At 41.1% G+C, this 24953-nt stretch overlaps 1 protein-coding gene across 2 annotated transcripts in view; it reads right to left on the bottom strand.

Annotated features, from left to right (window-relative positions):
• MAP3K20 (mitogen-activated protein kinase kinase kinase 20) overlaps positions 1–24953 on the bottom strand; it is a 274895-nt gene that overhangs the window by 40671 nt on the left and 209271 nt on the right. For both annotated transcript variants that reach the window (XM_073633874.1, XM_073633876.1), the window contains exons 12-16: positions 21326–21370; positions 18275–18305; positions 18043–18182; positions 15865–15927; positions 12434–12523 (exon numbers count right to left, since the gene is read on the bottom strand). In XM_073633874.1, the coding sequence (XP_073489975.1) occupies positions 12434–12523; positions 15865–15927; positions 18043–18182; positions 18275–18305; positions 21326–21370 (369 nt within the window). The remainder of the gene's footprint in view (positions 1–12433; positions 12524–15864; positions 15928–18042; positions 18183–18274; positions 18306–21325; positions 21371–24953) is intronic.

The raw sequence follows: 24953 nt of genomic DNA on the forward strand, positions 1-24953 counted from the left end.
GCAATACACACAGAGAAAATATGTACAAAATTGGGTTTATTTAAAAGGAACCTGTCAGGGAAGAAATATGTGAGCTTCCATTGCTGACTTTTCATAAATGCAGGTTCTAGAGCCATCCTCCTGATCCTGCCTTTACTACCTGGTAAGTCAGTGATCCAGAAGAAGTTATGGAAGCAGTGAGGTCTGAGTTCAAATTCATTCTGTTTTCAGGTTAGTGACAGACTGGGCGCTGAGATGGCAGCCCAGGAGAAGGCACCTTCAAGCGTATTAGACAGCTCTCAAGATTCCATCCTTCCAGGTTCCCCTTAATGCCGCGTACACACGACCGTTTTTGCCGTCGGAATAAACGCCGAAGGTTTCTCCGACGGAACTCTGACGGAATTCCATTCAAGCGGTCTTGCCTACACACAGTCAAACCAAAGTCCGACCGTCCAGAACGTGGTGACGTACAGCATGTACGACGGGACTAGAAAAAGGAAGTTCAATAGCCAGTAGCCAATAGCTTCCGTCTCGTACTTGCTTCAGAGCATGCGCCATTTTTGGTCCGTCAGAACAGCATACAGACGATTGGTTTTCCCGATAGGAATTGGTTCCGTAGGAAATATTTATATCATGTTCTATTTCTAGGTCCGTCAAAATTTTCGAAAAAAAAAGTCCGATGAGGCACACACAAGATCGGAATAGACAATGAAAAGATTCCGTCTGACTTTTTCTGTCGGACATTCCGCTTGTGTGTACGCGGCACAAAAAACACTGAATTTAGGCCGTGCTGGATTACCATGTTTGCACATCAATGTTTTTAACGCTGCCTATAATCCCGAATATATTTTAGTTGAGTAACACATCATGCCTCGTCATGTATGATAAAGAATGATTAAACTGGTCACAGGAAACGGTTTTCACCACAGGTCCATCAAGCTGCAAAAATTCAGTTCTCTGAAGATAAAAGGGTAACATTCTTGCCATGCTGCATCCCCTATGGGAGTAACAGGGTCATCTCCAGGCATGTAATAAATTCTAGATGTCTACAAATTAATCTGAGAACAAAAGATGGGATCACCTGCTGTGTGAGGAGCTTAAAGAAAACCTGCCATGTGGCTATGTGCCATTGGCTGCTGATATCTTTCTAAAAATGCTTCCATCCTATCTGCCAGGGCGCCTCGCCTACCTGATATCAGTATTTTTATTCACTTACCTGAAACAAGCATGCTGATCAAAAACTTTGATTTGCAAACCTATTCTTGGTCTAGCTCAGCAAGTGCTGACACCAGAGACAGCCAGACAACCAGCATTTTTTAGAATGAGGTCAGAGGTGGCTGTCTTTCTATTCTTTTTATGACAAGTTTACTACACAAACACCATCAGTAGATTGCACATGCAGATTATACATAGGATTCGTTCTATAGATTGATCTGATTGTGAATGACACCATTGGTGGGACTATCCCCCTTTAAAATAAAATCTCTCTGTCCATCTGTCTTCCTCTATTTGGCCTGATATATAGACAACTAAAAAAATTATATATATATATATATATTATTATCATTATACACAATTTATATCGCGCCAACAGTTTACGCAGCACTTTACAATGTAGAGGGGGAACAGCACAATTACAATACAGTTTAATACAGAAGGGACAGGAGGGCCCTGCTCGTAGAGCTTACATTCTAAACGGAGGGGGTGGTGGTACAAAAGGTAATAGATGCGGGGAACGATCTGATGGGGGGTATATATATATATATATATATATATATATATATATATATATATATATATATATATATATATATACACACACACATATATATATATCTATATATATATACACACTGAGCAAAATTATAAACGCAACACTTTTGTGTTTGCCCCTATTTATCATGAGCTGAACTCAAAGATCTACGACTTTTTCTATGTACATAAAAGGCCTATTTCTCTCAAATATTGTTCACAAAGCTGTCTTAATCTGTGTTAGTGAGCACTTCTCCTTTGCCAAAATAATCCATCCACCTCACAGGTGTGGTATAACAAGATGCTGATTAGACAGCATAATTTTTGCACAGGTTGGCCACAATAAAAGGCCACTCTAAAATGTGCAGTTTTATCACACAGCACAATGCCACAGATGTCGCAAGTTCTGAGGGAGCGTGCAATTGGCATGCTGACTGCAGGAATGTCCACCAGAGCTGTTGCCCTTAGATTGAATGTTCATTTCTCTACCATAAGCCGTCTCCGAAGGCGTTTCAGAAAATTTGGCAGTACATCCAACTGGCCTCACAACCTCAGACCACGTGTAACCACACCAGCCCAGGTCCTCCACATCCAGCATCCTCACCTCCAAGATTTTCTGAGACCAGCCACCCGGACAGCTGCTGCAACAATCGGTTTGCATAACCAAAGAATTTCTGCACAAACTGTCAGAAACCATCTCAGGGAAGCTCATCTGCATGCTTGTCATCCTCATCGGGTCTCGACCTGACTGCAGTTTGTCATCGTAACCGATTTGAGTGGGCAAATGCTCACATTCAATGGTGTCTGGCACTTTGGAGAGGTGTTCTCTTCATGGATGAATCTCGGTTTTCACTGTACAGGGCAGATGGTAGACAGCTTGTATGGAGTCGTGTGGGTGAGCGGTTTTCTGATGGTAATGTTGTGGATCGCATGGCCCATGGTGGCGGTGGGGTTATAGTAAGTGCAGGCATATGGTATGGACAACAAACACAGGTGCATTTTATTGATGCCATTTTAAATGCACAGAGATACTGTGATGAGATCCTGAGGCCCATTGTTGTGCCATTCATCCACGACCATCACCTCATGTTGCAGCATGATAATGCACGGCCCCATGTTGCAAGGATTTGTACACAATTCCTGGAAGCTGAAAACATCCCAGTTCTTGCATTGCCAGCATACTCACTGGACATGTCACCCATTGAGCATGTTTGGGATGCTCTGGATCGGCGTATATGACAGCGTGTTCCAGTTCCTGCCAATATCCAGCAACTGCGCACAGCCATTGAAGAGGAATGGACCAACATTCCACAGGCCACAATCAACAACCTGATCGACTCTGTAAAGGAGGTCACACCAAAAACAGACTGGTTATCGGACCCCCCCCCAATACAGTAAAACTGCACATTTTAGAGTGGCCTTTTATTGTGGCCAGCCTAAGACACACCTGTGAAATAATCATGCTGTCTAATCAGCATCTTGAATATGCCACACCTGTGAGGGGGATGGATTATATTGGCAAAGGAGAAGTGCTCACTAACACAGAATTTTATATATATATATATATATATATATATATATATATACACATTTTTTTAGTTGTCTAGATATATATATTTATCTGTGTATATATGTGTATATATATATATATATATATATATATATATATATATATATATACATAGAATGTTAATTTCTCTACCATAAGCCGTCTCCGAAGGCGTTTCAGAGAATTTGGCAGTACATCCAACTGGCCTCACAACCTCAGACCACGTGTAACCACACCAGCCCAGGACCTCCACATCCAGCATCCTCACCTCCAAGATTTTCTGAGACCAGCCACCCGGACAGCTGCTGCAACAATCGGTTTGCATAACCAAAGAATTTCTGCACAAACTGTCAGTTTTGTCAGTTAAACCATTAAAAAAAAAAAAAAAATATATATATATATATATATATATATATATATATATAATTTTTTTTTTCTTTTTTTTTAATGGTTTAACTGACAAATGTGTTATGCTACACTAAACCCAATCTAGAATTTATTACATTTGCTATTTTGAACAGCCAGTATATAAGAAAAGAAGTGGTTGAAAAAAGCACTTGTGGGTTTAACTTGTCATTTTTTGCATATTTATTGGTCTACTAACAATGTGTGTCCTTTGCCTACATATTTTGTGCTAAAAGGTACTCCTTTCTCGTCTCTGAGAATTGAAAGGTAAAATCCACTTAAAAAAAAATAATAATTAGGTCTGATGGCAGAGATGTAACCACAGATCAATTCACTCCCTTTCAATATATATCCAACCTAATATCTGCTGATTGGTCACTATCAGCCCACCATAAAGTGTAGGCTGCGGCAGGAGGAATTAGAAGGGGAGTGTATGAGGTGAGATCTAACCACTGGGGTCACTTAAATATATAAGATAATGATTCAACACAGCAGTATCTATTCATAACCAAATATCAGTATTATGAGCGAGCACCAACTCTTTAATGTAAACCTGTGCTTGTCTATAAAGGCAACAACTGGTTAGCTTTAATCCCCCCATCCCCAGCAGCCAATATTCACCCTTTCTTTACTCCCCCTGCTCCTCAATTCACTGCTGAAAGGCAAAGGAAATTCCAATACTTCTACTGTCACATGGCTCAGTCACATGTCACTCCATTCTGGTACTAGGTATAGGGCGGCATTTGACTCGGCCATGTTAGAGTGGTGGGCCAATCAGTGCTCTCACAGGGAAATCTATAGCTGGATGTAAGCTACAACTCCAGGAACTCATAACTTACACAGGGCTTTCCATGCGGCACGTAAGGGATAATATAAGCATACGCTGCAGGGGAGTGGAGAATTACAATAAACCTATAGCTTTGCCTTGCTTGGACAAATAGAGGTTCACAATAAATTAGGGTGCTAGTTTATGTTAGATATTTTCCCTACTCTGACCACTTTCAAATCCAGTAAAACAGTTCAAAAATCTCCATAAAACACGTAACCATTTAATAGTTGCAATCAGGGCAGCATAGTGCCTTTGTGGTTTACACTTCTGCATTGCTGCACTGGGGTCCTTGGTTAATGTCCTGGTCAGAACACAATCAGCATGAAGTTTGTATGTTCTCTGACACAATAAAGCCAGCTACTCTGTAACATCCATTGTGACAATCCCTTATTGGCTACATAGCAGGATACAGTAATAACACGCAAACGCGTTTCAGCTGAAGCTTTACTCTTTCTGTAAGGCTTCAGCCAAAACGCATTAGCATGTTATTGCTGTATCCTACTATGTAGCCAATAAAGAATTGTTGCAATGGATGTTACAGAGTAGCCGGCTTTATTGTATCAGAAGGTTAATGCTACATTTCAAAGGAATCTGGGCCAGAGCACTTGTTTCCAGTCTCCCAGGTAATTTGCAGTAGAGCAGGTTTTCTTTGCTGGACTAAGTTTGTATGTTCTCCCAGTGTCTGCGTAGGTTTCCTCCAGGTTCCTCCCACACTTCAAAGAGTGTGGTGTGCATGTGGAATGCTGGTAGGCTAATTGGCTCACATCTACAATTGCCTAAGTATGAGATTCTACTGAATGCATCTTAGATGGCTGTCTCACCATCTGCCCCAACAGCAGATAAGGCGCTTTGAGTCTCCAGGGAGAAAAGCACTATAGATTTATAAATTGATTGAGTCAGCTAGTAATTTTTATTTCCTTTTTAAATAACCAACCTTTTATGTGAGCAACAAGGGATTTATCAGATCCTTAAAAGCGGCTTCTAGACTGGTGGTAGTGGTTGTCTTCTGGCGTTAATGGCTTGGGTCAGCAACCCGCAACAGCTTTGTAGATACAGACTTTTGACTTTTCTCTGACTTTCCCAATCTGCATACTTGTTGCAAATCAGTGATTCTGAATTGAAGCCATTAGTTTAGCACAAAAGTTTGTCAACCACAATTTTAAGAAAATGGTAAATCTGCCCTGGAGAGGTAAAGGGAGAATATATGGCAAATAAAGATAATTCTTCTAGATTATTTAGGAAACGAGGTCTACTGCTCAAACATAATCTATTTGTCCTTTATGTAGAAATTTTAAATTGTTGTTTGGTTATTATTTCTGTGGCTGCCTTATAAAACTCCACAGGCCGCTAACCTGCCCCTCCAGAGGCTATTTGTATGTCTGTAAAAGTGGCCAGTCCCATCATTTCAGAATAATTGTAGACCTGGAGCAGTGCATTGCCTTTTAGGAGATATTGAGTGTGATGTGGCTACTGCACAATGAGTATGAACCCAGGGGTATGGGGAATGGCATTTCTGTTGAGCCAGGTGATTGACCAGGGAGACATTTACTTTAAAGCCAAACTCAAGGAAACTTTAAAATGACCCATTTGTTTTGTCTAAGGGAGAGGGGAAGCACTTTTACTTAATTGATCCTCCGTGTCCCCGGCAGATGGCGCTCCTCCGTGATCAAGCGATAGGCTTTCCCACGGTGTCCTCATGTGCAATGTAGGGCTACAGAACCTGCATTGGTCTTAAGGACATAAGGACTTAGACCTCTGGCATGTAGGGGAGAAGATGCTGCGGGGACTGGTCTTGCAGCAGAGAGTCTTGGGTAAGTAAACCTTCTTTTCTGTGTCCCCTAGACCTAGGGAATAAGGGGATATTTTGGTTTCAGGGAGTTGGGCTTTAATGATGAACTCCAGAAAACCAACTTAATACACAGGTAAGAATACATATATAAAAGTCAAAATTGCAGCATCCAGGAGTACAAATAATTACTAAGAAGTTATCAAAGAGTTATTAAGAAGATGATATTAGTAAACAGCAATCCAGCAAAAATCAGTAATAATTACAGTCCTATAAAAGTTTCCACCATCCACATGTGCTTCCACCATCCACAGAGAGAAGAAATCATCACCACTTGTTATTGAAGACACTAACCACACTCACCAGCTCCCGAAGCTTACAGAGCAGCTAACAGCTCATGTTAAATAACACAGCATCCCTCTATAGATATCACAGCTCCATCCATCCATGGTCTTCTTATCACAGTTTCCACTCTGCACCAATAGGGGGGAGTCTGAATCACAACACTGTATAGGAAAAAGAATGCTCACTGCATGGAGCCAGAAACCAACTCCCTGACCTCCTGGCCCCTCCCCGCTGTGTTTCGTGCCAATGCACGTCTTCAGGGGATGAGCTGACGTCACATTGCCATTTCCGGTCACGGAGTTGGCGGCCATTGGAGCCCCTCCTGGTGTTTCTGGCTACATGTGGTGAGCAATCTTCTTCTTGTAATAGATGCAGTCAAGTGCATTGATTCAGACTCCCCCTAGTGGTGCAAAGTGGAAACTGTGATAAGAAGACCATGGATGGATGGAGGGACGCTGTGTTGTTTAACATGAGCTTTTAGCTGCTCTGTCAGCTTTGGGAGCTGGTGAGTGCAGTTATTGTCTTCAATCACAAGTGGTGGTGATTTTTTCTCTCTCTGGACGGTGGAAGCACATTTGGATGGTGGAAACTTCTAAAGGACTGTGATTACTTACCTGTTTTTTGCTGCACTGCTGTTTACCAATATCATCTTCTTAATAACTCTCAGATAACTACTTAGTAATTATTTGTACACTTAAGCGCTGCAGTTTTGACTTTTACTGTGTTTCTGGGGTTTGTATACTTGCCTGTTTTCAGCTGCCTTATATTATCATTCCTAGTGCTGACCATTTCATATACAGATACAAGAATACACATATAAACAATGTTTTACCTTCAAAAAGATTTGTGATTCGAACCATCTATCCCTGACAGACAGGAGAACTAGTCTGGTGTGCTCTTTTATCTACTGTAGTTAATACAACTAGGTCTTGTTCCTACTCCCAGCATGACACAGGACAATAAAGGAGAAGCAGTAGACTGATGAGCTCATCCTTCTGTCATTCTGTTCTCTCCTGTCAATGTGTTCCTTGTCAGCACAATTGCAAGCAGCTCAATGATCACTGAATCAGTCTGGCTCCCAACACTGGCCTTCCCTCTGCTGTACAGTAGATTGCAAGAGACTGATACGTAATCAACGTCAACACTAGTTGCTTTTAACAATAAATGTAAAGATGTACACACTTTTTTCTGCCAGTAGTTCAGTTTTAAAAAGAAAGAAGATTGTATATACATACTAAGGCTTAATGTACACGGGACGTTTTTACAACCTCTCCTGAACGATTTAATTTGACAGATAGTATCCTACGTTTAAAACGTAGATTGTGCCGCATTTACATGCCGCGTTTAGCGGCGTTTTGCCGCGTTTGCGTTTAGAAGCGTTTTTTTTTTTTTAAATCTTTTTTTTTTTTTTCAAAATAGCCAAAAATTAAAAATGCCTGTAAACGAAATGTGGCTAAACGTGAGTTACCACATTTCTAAGTGTTTAGCGCTTGAAATGCCTCTAAACTCAGCGTCTGAACTCATGTTTTTGCTTTCCAAAAAAGGCCTCTAAACTCAACTGTCTAGAAATGACCCTGTGTACATGTACTGATAAGATAACATAGAGGAGAGTTCAGGGGCAGTTGAAAAAAAATGCCCAACTGCTCCTTCAAGCGCCAAATGCTTCTAAACGCGGCTAAATGCTGTAACTCGCGTTTCATTTACAGGCGTTTTTCATTTTTGGCTATTTTGAAAAAAACGCTTCTAAACGCAAACGTGCCAAAACGCCGCTAAATGCGGCATGTAAACGCGACAAAGTGGATGTTTTAAATGTGGGTTACTATCTGTCAAGTTAAATCGTTCAGGAGAGGTTGCAAAAACGTCCCGTGTACATTAAGCCTTAACGTCCCTTTAGTAGCAGTGTACATGAGGCCTAATAGAAAGGGTCTGTGTTGCCCAACGCACCCCGAGTCCAACGGCTATTTTCCAAATGCAAGCAAAAATAGAAAATGACGCTTCTAGAGCCTCAATGTACACCGCAGCTGCTAAACTGCTAAGCTGAAGTTTAGGAACAGTTGGGAATTTTTTTCAGCAGCCCCTGAACTCTCCTCTATGTTATCTTATCTGTACAAGTACACTCAGTCCTTTATAGTAGTTTAGAGGCAGTTGAGGTTACTAGCGTTTTTTTCTTTTTTGAAAGCAGTAAAATTGCATTCAGGACTGTAGTTTACCGGCATTTCAAACAGTAAATGCTTGTAATCGTGGTAAACCGCGTTTATGAGTGTTTGCGTTTATAAGCGTTTTTAAAGGGGAAAACATTTACTGATACTTACAACATACTTACAACATATAAAAATGTTGAAAAAAACATAGATTTCACCAAATGTTGCTGCCTGCATCAATGGATGAGTCCAGTAGCAAAACGAACTCTGGTCCTCTCACACTGCTCTCTCATTCTCCTACAGAATGGCTGAAATAGTTAATAATTTACTTTTTTTTTTAATGCATTGTGGGCATTTGGGAGGGTCTCCTGAGTTTTTTTTTTAGGGCTGTTACTGATTAAAATTTTAGTGTTCAATTAATCGATTTTTTTTAATCGATTAATCGACTAATTTCAATTAATTATAATGCACATACAGATCCAACTAATTTTAGCTGATGTCATGCGTAGCTCCTCCCCCGTACGCATTACATTCAATCAGAACTTCCTCAGAACTTCCTCAGCGGGGCGGGGCTATGGCATCACCCTACAGTCTATTTAAATAGCACCGTTGTGCATCAGGGGGACCGATGGATAGCCAGAGACATCCATCACCTGCTGAGACAGCAAAGTGTCAGCTCTTTGGACAAAAAGTGCCCTCATCATAAATGTTTCTTGATTGCTGGATAACCAATCAATGTCAGTTCATCGTCAAACTGACTTACAGCCAGGAAAGCCCTCAGATTATGTTGATTTTCATAGCCAAGTCCAAGATTTACATAGATGTTTATCTGAATACTTTGATCAGTGAGATCAATCAAATCGTTAGGATCTGTCTTCCTCAATTTATGATTTTACGAACATCGACGTCACCGGACTCCTTCCCCCTTCCCTTCGTTAGCAGATGGAGGCACTTGGGGAAGGGGGAGGAGTCCGGTGACGTCGATGTCCGTGACATTACCAGATCTCCGACGGAACTCCCTGAAGATCCGGAAGCCGGCGGAGAGGTGAGTACCGATCAAAAGAATTTTGATCCCATCAAAAAAATTAACGATTAATCAAGGAATTAATCTTTAATTTTCCCAGCCCTATTTAAAAAAAAAAAACGCTTCTAACCTCAAATGCTCATAACTGCTACTAAAATCGCATAAATGTGGTATGTAAAAGCTGTAAAACTGATGTTTTTCACCATCGGTTTCCAGAGTTCAGTAAAGGTTTTCAACTGTCCTGTGTACAAGGAGCTGCTATGGGCAGCCATAATTTGTTTTTGTTTTCCCATTTATAATATACAATGTTAAATTATTACCTATAGGCAAGGTAATATACCAGGAATTATACACATTCAGGCAGTAAGCAATGCAATATTTATCATGTTAAAGTGGTTTTAAACCCCAAACCAAAAATATAATATATTGCAGCTTACCAATCATTAGATGTGGTTTTCTTTTTTAGGCTTTTCCCCTCTGTTTTCACCCGGTGATCTGGCCAATAACACACTACCTGTATTAGAGTGCCCCCACTCTGGATGAAGGAACACGGGGGGCAGGATTAGATGTATTAGCAGATTTGGATACACTAAATAAATTGAAGCTGAACTCCAGCTAAAACGTTATAGGTAGTTACAGCAAACAGTTTTTTTTCTTTTTTGTATAAAGGTTTTACATGAATAAAAAAAAGCTGTTTATTATGTCAGTGTTGAATGGTTTGTCTCATCCCTGTAACTGATACATTTGCAGGACAGCTTGTTCTTTTGAAAAACAACATACTTACTGGCTAGGTCACCAGATGAAAATAAAGGAAAGAAAGCTTAAAAAAGAAAACAAAACTCAGCTATCACATCTAAGTATTGGTAAGCAGCTGCAATATAATAAATATTTGCTGTTCAGTTTAAAGCGGAGTTCCACCCACTTTTACAAGGTGGTCTTAAAATAAATACCAACCCTCGTTTTTGGATATCTATTTATATATATATTTTTTATTTCCTACCTTTTTAGAAGTAAAAAGTGTACTTCCGTCCTAGCCCAGCCGCGGTGAAGCATGCCATGTCCTTTTCTGCAGCGAGCCAGCCTCCTTCTCCCCTGCTGCCTTCTGAGACCTGTGTGTGTCCGAGAAGACGAGGTGGCCATTCACAAAGCGCCGAGCGACTCGCGCATGCGCAGTAGGAAACCGGCTATGAAGCCTGGAGGCTCCACTGCCAGTTTCCCTTAGTTGTAATGTTGGCGCCTGCACCGGCCTCGGGGGGGGGGGGGGGGGGGGGGGCTGACATCGCGGGCTCCCTGGACAGGTAAGTGTCCTTATTAAAAGTCAGCAACTACAGTATTTGTAGTTGCTGACTTTTTAAAAAAAAACAACTTTTTTTGAGGCTGGAACTGCGCTTTAATACCACTTTAAGCTTTCATTGGTTCAGTAAGAGGGCCCAATCAGTTCTTAATGACTTAGTGCGTTATGTTAATTGCCATTTTTTCGCATGTTAACATAGCAGCACAGTGGTGTAGTGGGTAGCACTCTTGCCTAGCAGTAAAAAGGGTCGCTGGTTCGAATCCCAACCACAACACTACCTGCCTGGAGTTTGCATGTTCTCCCTGTGCCTGCGTGGGTTTCCTCCGGGTACTCCGGTTTCCTCCCACACTCCAAAGACATGCTGGTAGGTTAATTGGCTTCTCTTTAAATTGGCCCTAGTATATGAATGTGAGTTAGGGACCTTAGATTGTAAGCTCCTTGAGGGTAGGGACTGATGTGAATGTACAAAGTATATGTAAAAGCGCTGAGTAAATTGACGATGCTATATAAGTACCTTAAATAATAAAAATTTGTTACGTTAAGGCAAAATATTCAAATAAATGAGAAGCAATGCACCAAATCATTAAAACAGACATTGACAATTTTTGGTAGCACAGCACAATGTACGGTAATGCCTTATGCCGCATAGACACGATCGAACATTCCAACAACAAAATCCATGTTTTTTTCCCGACGGATGTTGGCTCAAACTTGTCTTGCATACACACGGTCACACAAATGTTGTTGGAAATTCTGATCGCCAAGAACGCGGTGACGTACAACATGTACAACGAGGCGAGAAAAATGAAGTTCAATAGCCAGTGCAGCTCTTCTGCTTGATTCCGAGCATGCGTGGAATTTTGTGCGTCGGAATTGTGTACACGCGATCGGAATTTACGGCAACGGATTTTGTTGTCGGAAAATTTGAGATCCAGGTCTCAAATTTTGTTTGTCGGAAATTCAGATGGAAAATGTCCGATGGAGCCAACACACGGTCGGAATTTCCGACAACAAGCTCCCATCGAACATTTGTTGTTGGAAATTCCGACCGTGTGTACGTGGCATTAGTGTGCATTGTGGCCCATGTGCGTTGGAGCTGCATTGCGTCATGCATTATTGTGCTATTCAAAAGGAATGACACCGCAACAGGCTAATGCACGGAACATGTATTATCGCACTGGAAAGGTGTGAATGGGCCTTTAGGGTTTAGAAAGTGTCTGTAAACACGCCACTTATCCCATTAGGTGTTGTCCAAATCCCACAGTAATAGGAATGTGACAGATCAAGCCATTAGACAGCGTACGGAGATTTATCATTATAGACATTTACCTCTGGGCTGTTAGCAGATTTCAAATGGTATCCAAACACAAGTTCTAAGTTCACAATCTTTTCTTCCTCTTCATTCTCTATAGCGAGATCCTGCAGCACAGATGGAGTAATTTGTGTCACTTCTATTGTGGATCTTTTTTTAGCTTTACAGACAACATTCAGGAGTTTATCACAGCCAACAGCTGAAATGTTTCTTTAACAACTATTTTCAGTCTCGCAGTTGACATCACCGCTGAGGATAGTTGCCTCCCACACAATTAAATAATGGGAACAATGCTCTACTCTTAATGTATTTCAAAGACCAGATTCGGGGAAAAAAAACAGGTGCATTCTTCAAGTGAGTTTGTCCAAAAATACTCCCCAGAAGAAGCACGGTATTATCGCACAAATTGAACTGAATTGCAAATACAATTTTTAAAGGGGGGTTGCAGTAACAATTTTCTGATTATTTTGAAATTATGCTTTTTTTGTGTTTTTATTTATCTGTAGAATGCGAGACAATTTCTGCTTTTTCAAAAACAGGGAATTAAAGGGCAATTACCTGAATTCTAATGCCTTTGTGACATACGGCAGCTTTGCATATACTTAAAAAGTACTAAAGGTAAAAATAAAAAACAAAAAAAACAAACATGTTATAGTTACCTGCTTTGCACAATGGTTTTGCACAGTGCGGCCCTGATCCTCCTCTTTTTGGGTCCCTTCTCAGCGCTCCTGGCTCCCCCCCCCATTGAGTTGAGTGCCCCCATAGTGAGCCACTGACTTGTATGTCTAAGCCAATGAAGGGGGAGAGAGGCTGCTCCCATGCACATCACTGGATTGGGATTGGGCTCAGGTAGGTATTAGGGGTGCTGGGGGGCTGCATACTAAGGCTACTTTCACACAGAGGCGTTTTTCAGGCGTTTTAGCGCTAGAAATAGAACCTGGAAAGCACCTGAAAAACGCCTCCCATGCCTTCCCAGTGTGAAAACCCGAGTGCTTTCACATTGGGGCGGTGTGTTTGCAGAACATTAGAAAAGGTCCTGCAAGTAGCATCTTCGGAGTGGTTTGGGAGCGCTGTATATATCGCTCCTAAACCGCCCCTGCTCATTGAAATGAATGGACAGCGCTGCCAAAACACCTGCAAAGTGCTTTGGCAGCGCCGCAACACTGGCGCTTTTAACCCTTTCTTTGGCCGCCCGCCAGGGTTAAAAACGTCCTGCTAGAGGCCAAAAAGAGCAGCTAAATCGTCGGTAAAGCGCCATTAAAACTAGCGGCGCTTTACCGCTAATGCCAGGCACTTTCAGTGTGAAAGTTACCTAAATGTTTTTTCCTTACATTCCTAGAATTCATGAAGGTAAAAAACATTCAGTCTTTAGAATCCCTTTAGTAAAATACCTGATCAGTTTTTTTGCCTCCTATGTTCTGTTAAGTGGAGACAACAGAAAAAAAAATAGAGAAATCTTCCCCTAGACAGTTGTCACAGGAACTGATTTCCCAATTGGAAGATTTACTCTCTCTTCCTGTTTGGGAGACTGTTCAAAATTGTGGATTTTTCCTCAATTTGATACTTGGTGACAATGGTTATCAGGAAAATAGAGAGGGTGAATCTCCCCAGTTAGGCAGGAGACAGCCAAAAAAAGTTCTGGCTTTCCTATCGGTCGTAAGCATGAATGCAATGACAAGGCGGGTGGGCCGCACATTTACGTTCATAGAGAACCGCTCTTCGGTGCTGAAAGCATGCTCCCAGCACAGTGACCGAGCTGTCCCAGACAATTCCCAGTCATTGCTGGCGATCAAGCATCCGATCGTGTGACTGCTGTGACAGCCCACTACAGTGGTCACAGGATCAGGGAAGGCTGCCTCTTCTTTCCTAGCATTAGAAGGCTCTTAAAGGGAGGCAGCAAGTGGTTAAAGCTGAATTCCAGCAAAACAGCTAAATACATGGTTGAAATACAGATATATTAAATGTCTTCTCTGCCAAAGAATTTTTCATTGCCCCCAGCCACTTTTGTGGCTGAGGGAACCTCTTGCAGACAACACAGCCAGGAGGGTGACATCATTTTCCCTGTTATGCCTCATTAGCACAAGCATACCTATGTGTACATCCATGTGAAGGGCCATCTTTGCCTGCTAAGACCTACAGGTATTCTGTGCATCTGCATGCAGACAGTCCCATTTATGTTTATTGGGACGCAGAGGCTGCTGCACATAGACACTGGTCCCAATTAGACAGCGGATGTGTGTCCTTGACCTACTGTCTGCATTTGGACACACACCCACATTGACATTGCTGTCAAATTGGGACCAGTGTCTGTGTAGCCACTGTGTCTCAATACACATGAATGGGACTGCCTGCATGCAGATACATGAACACTTGTGCATCCTGTACAGACCAAGACAGCCCTTCGCACACATGTACACAATGTATGTTCAGTGCTGTATTGCATTTGCCTCTTTCCTGATTTTTTTGCCTATTTGTCACACTTAAAAGAGAAGTTGGGCTTTTTTTTTTTTAAATCATATTTACCTAGGTGGATGTAGCATCGGTCCCCCGCCAGCTCCAAGACTGAGACCCAAGCAATCAAACACCACTTATCGCTCGGTTCTCAGAGTTCCATGAACAGAGAACTGATGACTGTCCCTGAGAGCCTGAGCCGGGTGCCGGTCCAGGCATGTGGGCGGATCCCAACTTTATTGTTGCGATCTTGTACAAGCCTGAACCGGCTCTGTGATGTCAGCCAACAGCGGGCTTCAGCTTCCTGTCTGCTGAAACCGGGTCACAAGAGAGAATGGACTGCACTCCTGTTATCCACAGGAGAAGTACAGACAAAATGAACTTTGGCTGTACTTCTCCTTTAAATGATTCAGATAAAACATTTTAAACATTTAAAACATTTTAATATTACACAAAGATAACCCGAGTAAATACAAAATGCAGTTTTTAACTGGTGATTTCATTTATTAAGGGAAAAAAAACTGTCCAAACTTGCCCTATGGCCCTGTTAGAAAAAATAATTGCCCCCTAAATATACAGAGCAGAATATTGGGAGCTGTTATTGAACCATGGGAACAGAGTTTTTTTTTTTCCTGCTTTAATAAAGGAAGGAAAGAATGGACACACACAGGAGCTAAGATGTAAATCTTTGCAAACATGAACAGCATTCACAGATAAGGTTATGTCCTTGGAAGGATGGGTCGTTTTTCTAAAATTACAGTGTCCTTAGGCATTGTGACCATCATAAAAACAAAATGATGTTAGGTTTTAGAGGGGGGAGGTTTAAGATTTTTTTTTTTTTTTTTTTTAATATATACAACAGAGATACAACTATATCCAGTGCAAACTTCATCTCCCTTTATAACACTTTTACTTTAAACAGCACTGCTGGGCCCTTTGCTTCTGCGCCCAATATCACCTTCCACAGCCCTAAAAACTGTATTTATTAAATACTTACTTTAGTTAGTGGTGGGAAATGAAAAAGATTCAGATAATCGTGAGTTAACTTTTCAATTGCGGTCTGCAAAGCAAAAAAGTCATAAGTTAGATAGAGCTGGCAAACGCCAACAAGATTCTTATCATAAGTATATAGCTAGGTTAAAAACAACACACAAGTCCATTTAGTTTAACCAATAGAAAAAATAAATAGAAACCCCTGATAGACATAATTCTATACCCACAGTTTATCATTTCTGATTACATTACTGGGACGCACCTTATTTTTAACCACTTGCCAATTGCAATACGCATATACACGTTGTGGTTTGCAAGTGGTTTACCAGGGTTATGGCTGAAGCTATCCGTCATAACCAGGTTTTTTTTTTTTTCAGCAGGATCTGATTACCTCTATGGCCTTGGAGGACTGAAGCAACGTCATGATGTCACTTCTGGTCTAGGGCGAAAATAAACAATTTTTTTTTCTTTTTAAAGCACTTGCCGTCTGTAAAAATTACTTATAAGGCGGCAAGGTGGCACTGCTGTGGTGGATACGTGATCCGACACTTTCAGGTCTGGGGCACGCATACGCAAAGCCAGCGACCCGCTCCCGCTGTGATTATGCAGATTATTCAGTAAAGAGGCAGAATGGCAAACTGCCTATGTAAACAAGGCAGATCACCGTTCTGTCAGTAGGAGAGGCATTAATCCTGGGTACCTGCAAAGCAGGGACAATGATCTATGTCTTCTCCTAGTAAAAGGACCTCCCATACTTTACACAAACACACTAGCTAGGCACACAGTTAACCCTTTGATCGCCCCTGATGTTTAACCCCTTCCCAGCCAGTGTCATTAGTACAGTGACAGTGCATATTTTTAGCACTGATCACTGTATTAGTGTCACTGGTCCCTAAAAAGTGTCAAAAGTGTCAGTTAATGTCCGACGCAATATCGCTGTCCTGCTATAAGTAGCTAAACGCCGCCAATGCTAGTAAAAAAAAAAAATGCGTTTTTAAATAAATAAAAATATCCCATAGTTTGTAGACGCTATAACTTTTGCACAAACGAATCATCAATATACGCTTATTGACATTTATTTTACTAAAAACATGTAGCAGAATACATATTGACATAAATTGATGAAGAAATTAGATTTTTTACATTTTTTAAATAGATATGTTTTATAGCAGAATGTAAAAATATAGTTTTTTTTTTCCAAAATTGTCCGTCAATTTTTGTTCATGGTGCAAGAAAAATAAAAACCGCAGAATACCACCAAAAGAAATCTCCAGTTATGGGAAAAAAAGGACATCAATTTTATCTGGGTACAGCGTCGCACGACCGCGCAATTGTCAGTTAAAGGAACGCAGTGCTGTATCACAAAAAATGGCCTGGTCATGAAGGGGGGTAAATCTTCCAGAGCTGAAGTGGTTAAAGCAAAAGATCTTTTGCTGTTAAGGCTGGGTTCACACCATCGCTGCATGCGGCTCCCAGTGGGGTCCGGTGCGTCCTGGTTCAGCATTTCAGCCCGAATTTTTGGCTGAATTCGGACCTGAAACGGACGAAGAGACGAACAGGAAAATTTGCACTGGAGCCCCAGCGGAGATATGTGAACCGGCTTCTTTAAGAGCAGGCCAAAATTTCCTGCTATTTAAATTGGATACAGGGAACCCATATCCAATTCGCAATGGTGTGAACCCAGCCTAAAGGTAAAGGAGAGATTTGGGGTCTTTTTGACCCCAGATCTCTCCTTAAAGAGGACCTGTCATCCTTATTTCTATTACAAGGGATGTTTACATTCCTTGTAATAGGAATAAAAGTGATCAAATAAAAATAAATTAATTAACAGGACACTGTAAAAATAAAAAATAAAATAAATAATAATAAAAAAGTGTCTCTATCCCTTTGTGCTTGCACACAGAAGCAAACGCATATGTAAGTCGTGCACGCATATTCTAGTGCTAGACCTCCACTGTAAATATTTTTATAGCGTCGCCTATAGAGGATTTTAAGTACTGTAGTACTCCACAAGCATGCGTAATTTTAAAGCGTGACATGTTTAACATAAGTTTCTATCTTCAATAAAGACCCATAGTAATAATTCTCTCTTACAGTCTGAGACCTCATATACATACAGTACATATGTTGATTTTGCTGGTACACATACATTATTATAGTACACATCTTTTCTGTGGCATACCTTTAGATGAATAATATGTCCTTTGGAGACAATGCCCATATCTTTGAGGTCACTTTCCTCAAGAAGGAGCAGTCTCTTTCCTGTAATGTGGTGTTCCTTGAACAGGGTGGCATAAATACTCTGCAATGTGGAGTTGTCATCTGCAACCAAAAGCAAAAATTACACAATATGGTAACAGTTTTACAACAAAAAAAGCAACAAAGAAGATTCACAAAACACTGGCAGAACTTACCTGTCTTTACTAACTGTTGCACCCAGAAAAACTGTAAAAAAAACATTTAAGTAATTAAATAATTTCAGATTATATATCCAAAAGTGTACAAGTAAAAAAAAGTGAATTCAGCCTGGTCAAGGACTCTGGTTCAATAATTGGGACAAAGTTTGGCCACACAAATTTAAAGTGATTGTAAAAGTTTTGTTTTTTTAAATAACTAACATGTTATACTTACAGTACCTCCTCTTTGTAAGTGTTTTGCACAGAGCGGCCTGATACCCCTCTTCTGGGGTCCCCCAATGGTGCTCCTGGCTCCTCCTCCGCATCGAGTGCCCCCCATGGAGAGCCGCTTTCCATGGGGGCACTCATGCGGGCACGCTCCCGAATCCTGCTGCTGCGTCCATTGACACAGACAGTGGGACTCAGCTCCGCCCCCCATGTTACTGGATTTGATTGACAGCTGTGGGAGCCAATGGCTCCTGCTGCTATCAATCTATCCAATGAGGACCCGAGACAGCGGCTGGAGCTGCTGGGCTTGTGCTCATTGCTGGAACGATCCGGTTCAGGTAAGTAAAAGGGGGGCTCTGGGGGGCTGCTGCACCACAGAAGATTTTTCACCTTATTGCATGTGCATTAAGGTGAAAAACCTTGAGACTTTACAACTCCTTTAATAGACACTCCAGTTTTCCTTAGAAGGGTATAGTTTAAAGCTGAAGTTGAATTTGCTTTATATTTTTTCTATTCCTGTATTTTTTTTTTCTCTCCCAATTTATTACCATGCTCATGACATTTTTTAAATAAAATCTTTTTGCTTTCATTATATACCTTAACATATACCTTAAAATCTTTTTGCTTTCATTATATACCTTATGTTAGACCCAGTGATTTATGAGATTGGGTCTCTGTGCTTTTCTATGAAATGATATGGCTGGGGGAATGGGCTGGCAGGGTGCTGTAAATAGCCATCTGAAATAATCACAGCACCCCTGCCTCTGTACTCCTCTTAACTTAGTCCTGGAGTGTGCAGTGAATTGCAGTAAGCAATTTCAATACAAGAGGGGAGCTTGTACAAATGTACAAGACTGCAGGGAAGGCTGGAGATGAGCTTTAGGTCTACAGTAAATATAAAATGTGCTATAATCTATGGTGACAATAACAAGCTTTCATTTTCAAATCTGCACTAGAAAATGACTGCCACTTTATGGTTGGCTACTCCCTAATTCTTCTATAATTCTTTAACACAGGAAACCTAGTATTGCATGACATAGTATTTAGGTGTAATTACACTTTGATAGTCCCCCAGACCTCAGCTCTCAATCCCAGTCCTATACTAACCTGGCCCCAATCCAGTGCCACCCAGCTGATTGTCAAAATCGCGCTCTGCACTCCCATTGATTCCAATGGAGAGTTATGTCACACCATATCCCAAATTTAAATATAGAAATTAAAAAAAAATCTATAATCTAAACATCAATATTTCTAAATGGATCAACGGGCATTTGGGACAGACATTTTGTAGGTGAGATATACTATATATAAGTGCACGTGAGACCTTGAAAAAGTGGACATTGTTCCAGGAAATACGTTGGATACGTGTGCAGAATAAGCTTTAGAAGAAAGATTTACTGTATACCTCTAATAATTTGAACAAGACATTATTTACGAAGGTACAGTATGCAGTATTTGTTAGTGTACACAGTAATGCCGGTTGAACCCTTCACTCTCTTATTTTAGAGAGAAGTTTTATATTATTGTAATGGAGCGATAAAAATATGTATTTTACTCATATGTAATTGATATTATTTTTGCGTAGTTTTCACACCTAATTATCCGCACAAAAAAAGTTTATAAATTCCTATGGCGGGTTAGTAAGGAGTATGATTCTAGAGCTCGCTGTAGGGTTCAATGAGTTTGCAGAGCACATATGCAGGCCTGGGGCAAGGGGGGGAATATTGATAGGGACTGTGTGGCTGCCGATATCTCACTGGAAAAATACATAAACCGTAAGCATTTACAAATTTCAGTTGCATATTTAGCTATTTTCCTGGATATTTATTACAAACTATTCCGATATTGAATATTAACGGATAAGTTCATCTTTTGTAACATGTTACATGTTTCCCCCATATTCAGGCCCCCGCACCTCCCCGATCCCCACTGTGACAGCTAGTGGGGTTTTTCTCCCCCCCCAATCCCCCGCTAGCTGCCACAATTTAAAAAGAACATGGCCGAGTGGGGAGCTGTGGAGCACCGTGGTAGTTCATTCATTCTTCCTGTCGGATTGTATCTGCTTCCCCATATGGGATGTACAGGCAAGCATATACACTGGTAGATCTAATAGAGACCTGCAGCAATCAGCAATCTGCAAAAAAAATGTGCATTCATTATTTTTTTTTTTAAAGTGAGCTTATGCTTTAAACTGATATTTGACCTCTTACTTATATTTCCTAAGGTTTAAATATTCAAATAAAATGTTTTAGACCAGACATCCACAAATTCAAAGGTGCTTGTAACTAAATCACATTCTTATGTAATCTGAAAGAATTAAACTTTTACCCGGGGGGGGGGCAGGGGGGATGGACCGCCCCGGGTGCCACACACTGGGGTGGTGTCAGGCCGGTGCCCCCCCTCCGTGACTGAAGCAGTGATAGCGCCGCAGGGTGGGTTTAGGCAGCGGCGCGGTGACAGGCAGGTAAGAGCAGGGAGAGGTGAGCTTACTATCCAATCTGGGTACAAAATAGTAGCTACAGATGAACTCCATCCATTAGTTAGGGAGGTTGGAAAATTATAAGGGGATGCCTATTGGGCCCTGCTCATTAAGCTGATAATATGTGCACTGCTGGAGAACATGCTTAATATGCACTATATACTGTAGATTAACTGCTGATTAAGAGTCATTCCTAGGAAAACAACCAGGTACCTTTAGTTCTTTATACCTTGGGCACCACCATATGAGCCTTGACGGCTGGCCTACCCTGAAAATTGATTCACTACAATTTCAGAAGATTAGATATAGTGAACTGACAAATTAATTCAGCCACTCCTTGCAATGCTTTAAAGAAGCCTTACCACGTCTTCTTCTGTCCATGAGCATACATCAAATGAGGGCAGCAGCTGCATGAGATAAGGGAAAACAAGAACAATTTTGTTAGGCATTACTATTTGGAATCTGACATAGCATCCATAATGCACAAAAACGTAAAGTTTAACCACTGAGGTTAAGTCCTCCAGAACAGCTATTTCAATTATACATGAATTCCATCAAGTTAAATTATTAGATATCTGCACCACCCTTCCCAGTTCCACCCAGGTGCTGTCATTGCAAAGCTAAGATATGTTTTTTTTCCCCTACTTTTGAAATATTCTCATTGATAAGGAAGAAATTAAATATTTGGCCACTCTTGCTGTCAAAGAAAAACTCTACCTTTGTTACCTTGTGGCAGTGGACAAACTTCAAAGAGAGAACATTCCACTTGTGTTCCCAAGATATTAAACATGTAGGTGCCTGTTCAAAATTACAATCAGTTTTGGATGTATTGAACCTTTGCATTTCCTTAATATAATCATGCAATTTGTTTGAAGAGTAGTACTTTTGCAGTAGAGTATTGCTCCATTTTATTGTGGGATCTCACGTTCCCTTTTCATTAACCGGGCAAGGGAGATATCACATTACCCAGACCATACCACAAGATCTAACCTTGTCTTTGTACCACAGGGGTGCCAACCCATCTGTATAATTACACACATATGTAAGTAATAAGTAATACAAGGTTCTGTGATTTATCACGTTTAGTACAGTGAGGGAAAAAGGTATTTGATCCCCTGCTGATTTTGTACTTTTGCCCATTGACAAAGAAATGATCGGTCTATAATTTTACAGAATAACAAAAAAATCCAGAAAAATGCATTTAAAAAAAGTTATAAATTGATTTGCATTTTAATGAGTAAAATAAGTATTTGACCCCTTCGCAAAACATGACTTGGTGGCAAACCTGTTGTTGGCAATCACAAAGGTCAGATGTTTCTTGTAGTTGGCCATCAAGTTTGCACACATCTCAAGAGGGATTTTGTCCCACTCCTCTTTGCAGATCCTCTCCACGTTATTAAGGTTTCAAGGCTGACGTTTGGTAACTCGAACCTTCAGCTCCCTCCACATATTTTCTATGGGATAAAGGTTTGGAGATTGGCTAGGCCACTCCAGTACCTTAATGTGCTTCTTCTTGAGCCACACCTTTGTTGCCTTGGCCGTGTGTTTTGGGTCATTGTCATGCCTGAATACCCACCCACGACCCATTTTCAATGCCCTGGCTGAGAGAAAGAGGTTCTCACCAGAGATTTGATGACACATGGCCCGTTCATTGTCCCTTTAATGCGGTCCTGTCCTGTCCCCTTAGCAGAAAAACCCCCCCAGAGCATAATGTTGCCACCTCCATGTTTGATGGTGTTCTTGGGGTCAGAAGCAGCATTCCTTCTCCTCCAAACACGGCGAGTTAAGTTGATGCCAAAGAGCTTGATTTTGGTCTTATCTGACCACAACACTTTCACCCATTTCTCCTCTGAATCATTCAGATGTTCATCAGCAAACTTCAGATGGGCCTGTACATGTGCTTTCTTAAGCAGGGGGACCTTGCAGGCACTGCAGGATTTCAGTCATTCACGACGCAATGTGTTACCAATTGTTTTCTTGGTGACTATAGTCCCAGCTGCCTTGAGATCATTGACCAGATTCTCCCGTGTAGTTCTGGGCTGATTCCTCACCGTTCTCATGATCATTGAAACTCCACGAGGTGAGATCTTGCATGGAGCCCCAGACCGAGAGAAATTGAGTTATTTTTTGTTTCTTCCATTTGCGAATAATCGCACCAACTGTTGTCACTCTTTCACAAAGCTGCTTGGCGATGGTCTTGCAGCCCATTCCAGCCTTGTGTAGGTCTACAATCATGTCCTTGACATCCTTGGACAGCTCTTTGGTCTTGGCCATGGTGGAGAGATTGAAATCTGATTGAGAGCTTCTGTGGACAGGTGTCTTTTATACAGGTAACAAGCTGAGATTAGGAGCACTCCCCTTTAAGGCAGTGCTCCTAATCTCAGCTCGTTACCTGTATAGAAGACACCTGGGAGCCAGACATCTTGCCGATTGATAAGGGATCAAGTACTTATTTCACTCATGAAAATGCAAATCAATTTATAGTTTTTTTTAAATGCATTTTTCTGGATATTTTTGTTGTTATTCTGTCTCTCACTGTTAAAATAAACCTACCAGTAAAATTATAGACTGATCGTTTTTTTTCTTTGTCAGTGGGCAAATGTACAGGGGATCAAATAATTTTTTCCCTCACTGTAAGAGTTTCACTTCCATTTAAAACCTGTGTAATGTATATACTGTATATCAACAATTAAAGAACAAACCAAAGCAATAAGTGAAATTCTAATGCTTTACAGTTGCAACTGTGCTAGAGTAATTAACTTTCATTTCATAACTAATAAACATATCCTTCACTGCTACTCTCACTTTTGCTGTTGGGTGTTACCCTACTTAAACATTTAAGTTCAACTACTACCTATATTTTTTACTACATTTTAGATAGAACTTTAAGGGTTTGAAACTCTAGGGTTTTTTTGTGTCATCTGTGTCCTTCACTATCGATAATTCCAATTACCACCTTGTCAGGAGAGAAAGCTATAGGTAACCTTTTCAAGACACCAGGACACAGACATGTGTTTAGTAGACTGGGATAATAGTAGAATCTTCCTTTTATTATATGGGCATCAAAAGCGAGGGAGTAAAGGAAAATCTTCCCAGTGGGGTCACTAAGAGATACACAAACCTGTTAAGGCAACTTTTAAGCCAAACATAGATGGTTTGAATCTCGGCCAGTTTAGCAGGAACCGCCCAAAATTCGAACCATGTATGGGCAGGCTGAATGTAGCCAAGTTGGTCGATCAATCTTTGAATGTCATATGCAATTATTGCTAGCGGTTATTATAATTGCTAGCAACAATCTCTGTGTTCTCCCAGTGGGGACAGCTTCCCCTTGGCGGGAGAACACAATGGCTCCGTGGGAGGATTTCCCCTGTCAACACTGAATACAGCACTCCCAAAACGCCCTGCCCATTGAAATGAATGGCCAGCGCTTCAACACGGGTGCTTTTAACCCCTTCTGCGGTCACTGGCGGGGGTTAAAAGTGCCCGGCTAGCGGGCGTAAATCGCCGCTTAAACAGCGGTAAAGCGCCGCTAAAACGAGTGGCGTTTTACCGCTAACGCACGGCGGCCCCAGTGTGCTAGGGATCTTACAATTGTTTTGTCCAGACTTGTCTCTGCCTTGTGTAATACCATGCCAAGATATATCATGAGGACTAAATCTAAACATACACATAACTATTTCTCTCGTTCAGCCCAAGGAGCTGAACAAGAAAGTCCATTGATTCCCCCAAATGTGATAAACCGGAATTTCGGCCACAATTCGAGCAGTGTATGGCCAGCTAAATGCTTGTAATGTGGCAAAAATGGAATGTCACGTGAAATGGTTTCTAGCTGGGGGGGCATAATTACAAAACAAATGTGCAGAAATACACATTTTCGTTTTTTCACTTTTTTTTTTTTTATCTGGGGGTTTAAGGAGCAAAAGTGGAAGAAAAAGGAGAAATGGGAATTCTCTAGCAAAGGAAAGACAAGGCCAAGTTCACTTTTAAAAT

Source organism: Aquarana catesbeiana, linkage group LG06, assembly GCF_042186555.1.
Source record: "Aquarana catesbeiana isolate 2022-GZ linkage group LG06, ASM4218655v1, whole genome shotgun sequence".
In the NCBI taxonomy this organism is placed as follows: Eukaryota; Metazoa; Chordata; class Amphibia; order Anura; family Ranidae; genus Aquarana; species Aquarana catesbeiana.